Consider the following 4,079-nt stretch of genomic DNA (forward strand, 5'->3'; position numbering starts at 1 on the left):
GATTACCGAGATAGTTAAAATTAGGTTTTGTGTGAGAATATTTTTTTCTAAAATTTTAATAAAAAATAACAAAAATATCTTTGGGACACATGTGATAGTCACATGTCAGTCTCTAGAAAAACATCGAACATCCTCGAACTCATTCAATCATACCCTGCCATCATGACATGCCCTTGGTATGCACCACAGTCGTTTTCGTGTCGAGAATGTATCAGATACTTGAAACTGGGTTCCTTTACTGGCGTCGTGATTTAAAGTGCTGAACTATGAGTGGATTTGTTGGAAGAATTCATAACAGTGGAAGCCTTGACATTAGAAGTTCTAGTGTCTTGGTGGTAAGAATTCAAAGGAAGTCTAAAATTCATACAAGAAGAGAGAAAAACTCTTCACAAAGCAAAGACGAAAGGTAACCGAAACTATTAATGGTTTAAGCAGATTACAAACCTTTTCATAAGTAATATTAGCAGTTAAACTTAAGCATGAATCTGTCCTTATGCAGGTTGATTTAGATTCACCTGCGAAGATGACGATGGAGAAAATAAAAACTTATATACTCTTTTTAATTTTATATATTCAATATGTCACATCAGTGATCTGTTAAAAGTCTAACGATAATTAATCCTTAGTGTTTACGTCTTAATTAAATAAAAAACGACTAAATATTATGTATTTTAAATTCAATGAAGTAAAGTATACAAAACTTAAACGAAAGTGATCAATTTAGTATTTTATCCATAATTAAATAAAAGTAACTAAATACCTAAATACACGTGTCTCACACTTGACTGAAGAAACTAGTTAAATAAAAATATATAAATATACCAAAATATTTTATATGATTGTTATAAAGATAAAAAATATATAAATATTTTTGTTTAAAATATATTAAATAATTTAATTAGACATCTTTAGCACAAAATCTGATTGGATCAAAACCCAAATTTGGCCCAAAGGTTCACCAAAGCGGGTCAACACAATTCGATTTCAATCGAGTCAAGTCAACATTAGTTCCAACCAACCAAATTTATCCACGTCACATTTATCCAGACGTCGACTTATTATTGGCTCAGATTATGTTGCTCGAACGTGTCAACCTGCGAAGAAAACTTCCCTCCCTCTCAAAAAAGCCCGATTCCAACTCTTCCTCTAGAATTCCTTCACAATACAAAACCGTTAACTTTCCGATTTGATCTGAAAACAGTTTCATCCACCGTGGCGCCGTCGGGGTCGCAAGCACTCTCTCGCAGAAAACCATCTAACCCGTCAAGTCCAGGTGCGAGCAGAGAAGATCGAAAAGAACATTCTAGAAAGAGTACGCTGGTCGATTATCCATTTTGGCAGCAGAATTGGTTCATCGGATTGTTATTCCTGATGGCGATTGGATTCTTAGGTTTTGGTCTCTTCTTCTTCCTCACTCTCGGTTTCGATCAAGGCTCTCATTCCTCCGCCTCCGCTGCCTCCTCCTCCTCCTCCCAAAACGTCGAGGTTTCTAAAAATCACTTTTCAATGATCTCTCATGTTTTTCTCTTTGAAAAATGATTTTTTGTTTTTTAGCTTCATTATCTAAAATGAATGCGATCAGATTACTTATGGGACGGTTCTAAAGCTAATGCACGAGAAAACTAAAGTTAGGTTGCATTCACACGAGGTGCCGTACGGTTCTGGAAGTGGACAGCAATCCGTTACCGGCTTTCCTAGTGTAGATGACTCCAACAGCTACTGGGTACTCTCTCGTCTCTATTACCACCTATTTTTTATTTGATCTGATCTTCTAAAGTAGTTTCCGAAAGTTTCATTTGTGTTGCAAATATTTTTTGTTTTTCATAATAGTAAACATTTTTGTTTGTTTCAATAATGATAAACCATGTGCATGTATTATTGTGTTTTTTTATTTAGAATTCATATGATGTGGTTCAAGAAAATGAAATTCTTTGTTTCTGCAATTTCTATGTTTATGCTGACCAGTGCCATTGTTTTGTCTCTGCATTTCTTTTCTTGAAATAATTTGAGAAAGGTTAAATTCAAGTTTGGGATTTTACTACTTTGTAGTCAAAATCTTGATTAATTGTGTGAGAGTATGTTCATCATCAACCCTTTAAATTTTAGACTATGCTTTGCAGATTGTTAGGCCTGAACCTGATACATCTGCTAAACAAGGAGATACCATTCCTGATGGGGCAATTATTAGGTTGCTACACATGAGGACTAGAAAGTGGTTGCATAGCCATCTGTATGCCTCTCCGATATCAGGAAACCTAGAGGTTAGCATCTTTTACTGTTTCGATAGTCAATCTTAATTTGAACTTCTCAAACTTCATCAATTTTTAAGTTAATGTTTATTGATGTTGGTAAACCGTGTGGCGCTCTTCTAAAATTGGTTAACAGATGAATAATTGCTTTCAAAGTAGTTCCCATGCTTTCAATCATGCAAACGTACTGATAATGACCTTATCCTGTGGTGTTGGGTGTAGGTTAGCTGCTTTGAAGGAGAGTCTGAATCCGATACTGGTGATTACTGGAGGTGAGACAAACTTTCCTATTGTCAAATTTATGTTTATCTTTTTTCGTTTTCTGTTGTGCTGGTGTTTCATTATTGGACAATCCTCTTCAGGCTTGTTATTGAGGGAAATGGGAAGACATGGAAGCAAGATCAAAGGATTCGGCTTCTACATATCGACTCCAGTGGTTACCTGCATAGTCATGACAAGAAATACTCCAGAATTGCTGGTGGACAGCAAGAGGTAAGAATGGAAATATACTTTAATATTGAACATAAAATACATATGCCAGCCTCTTCAATATAGTCTATCATAAGTATTTAAGTAATGTTTTTTTTTTCTTTTCTCTCGACTAATTTTCAATCAGGTAATATACATGTACTTGCTAAGCTCATCATTTAGTGTGAGTTGCACATTTTCTATTGTACTTTTTATGAACTGTTAATGGTAAAGGCAGTTGGCCAAAATGTATACTTCTGAATTTTATTGGCATTTGCTTCTTGTTTGTATGTTAAAACCATTTCAACATTTCGGTGTAGGTTTGTGGTGTTCGAGAAAAGCGTGCCGGTAATGTATGGTTGGCCGCAGAAGGTGTGTATCTCCCCATTACTGAAAGCAAGTAGTCTATATATCTGTAAAAGCAGGTGCATGGGTTTTGGATTTTTAGGTGGCTGGTGCCTGCTTATTTAGTACCTTGCCAAACAATTTTCTTTACTAATACACTACAATGCTGCTTACGCGACTTCAGATTATATGTATTGAGTAATTTTTTTTCATTATAAAGCAATTAAATTTCCTCTTTTTACAAAAAAAACTTTTATCAGTATGAATAAGGAAAAGAGGATAAATATTGTAAGAAAAAACGAATAGTTTCTTGAACTGCAGCATTGCTCAACTCTGGTCAACAAGTGTGACCTTGTTGAGGAGATATACAATGTTCAAAATGAGCATGACACTGCATCAGCAGTATGTGTAGGCAGATCAATCCATGGAGCATGGTAAACGAACCTATTTTTCTTTATGAATCACAAGACAAAAATGTCTTTCTGAACATGTTAAGATACCAACGAATGAAAGAAAGTTAACTCGATTGTTCACATCTGGGAAGGAAAATTTTAACACAACGATTTTGACTTGGGCCTAATCTAAAAGCTTGAGGGATTAGCTGTTTCCATACATTGGCAAAGAATGTATGGATTCGGTTTTTTCTTGCCCATTAGGGCATCCACGTTGTTTATTTAGTAAGGCACCTAGGTTTTTATTTTGGATCTACAGCATTTTCTTTAGTGTACATGAGATGATGAGTTTCAATTAAAAATATTTGTATTCAAACTCATTATCTCGAAGTGACGAGTTCTAATAAAATATATTTTTTATTAAAATTTATCACATCGAGGTAAAATGTTTGAATAAAATAAATATTTTTTTATTGAAATTCATCATTTCAACGTGACGAGTTTCATATTTTTAGAAAATGTTGTAGATCCCAAAATAAAAATTAGTGTGCCCTATTGCAAATTTTGTAGACTACCCTATTAGGCCTAAAAAACCTATGGATTATCAAGAGACGGAAATCATGGG

At 34.5% G+C, this 4,079-nt stretch overlaps 1 protein-coding gene across 1 annotated transcript; it reads left to right on the plus strand.

Moving 5' to 3' along the window:
- Window positions 1–1,142: 1,142 nt before the first annotated feature.
- Window positions 1,143–3,300, plus strand: LOC120197436 (stromal cell-derived factor 2-like protein). Its single transcript, XM_039198969.1, has 6 exons — window positions 1,143–1,485; window positions 1,583–1,723; window positions 2,121–2,261; window positions 2,472–2,521; window positions 2,612–2,741; window positions 3,038–3,300. The coding sequence occupies exons 1-6, from the start codon at window positions 1,372–1,374 to the stop codon at window positions 3,119–3,121; spliced, it is 660 nt and encodes a 219-aa protein (XP_039054900.1). The 5' UTR covers window positions 1,143–1,371; the 3' UTR covers window positions 3,122–3,300.
- Window positions 3,301–4,079: the final 779 nt, after the last annotated feature.

The sequence above is a fragment of the Hibiscus syriacus genome, unplaced genomic scaffold, assembly GCF_006381635.1.
Source record: "Hibiscus syriacus cultivar Baekdansim isolate YM2019G1 unplaced genomic scaffold, ASM638163v2 tig00117048_pilon, whole genome shotgun sequence".
In the NCBI taxonomy this organism is placed as follows: Eukaryota; Viridiplantae; Streptophyta; class Magnoliopsida; order Malvales; family Malvaceae; genus Hibiscus; species Hibiscus syriacus.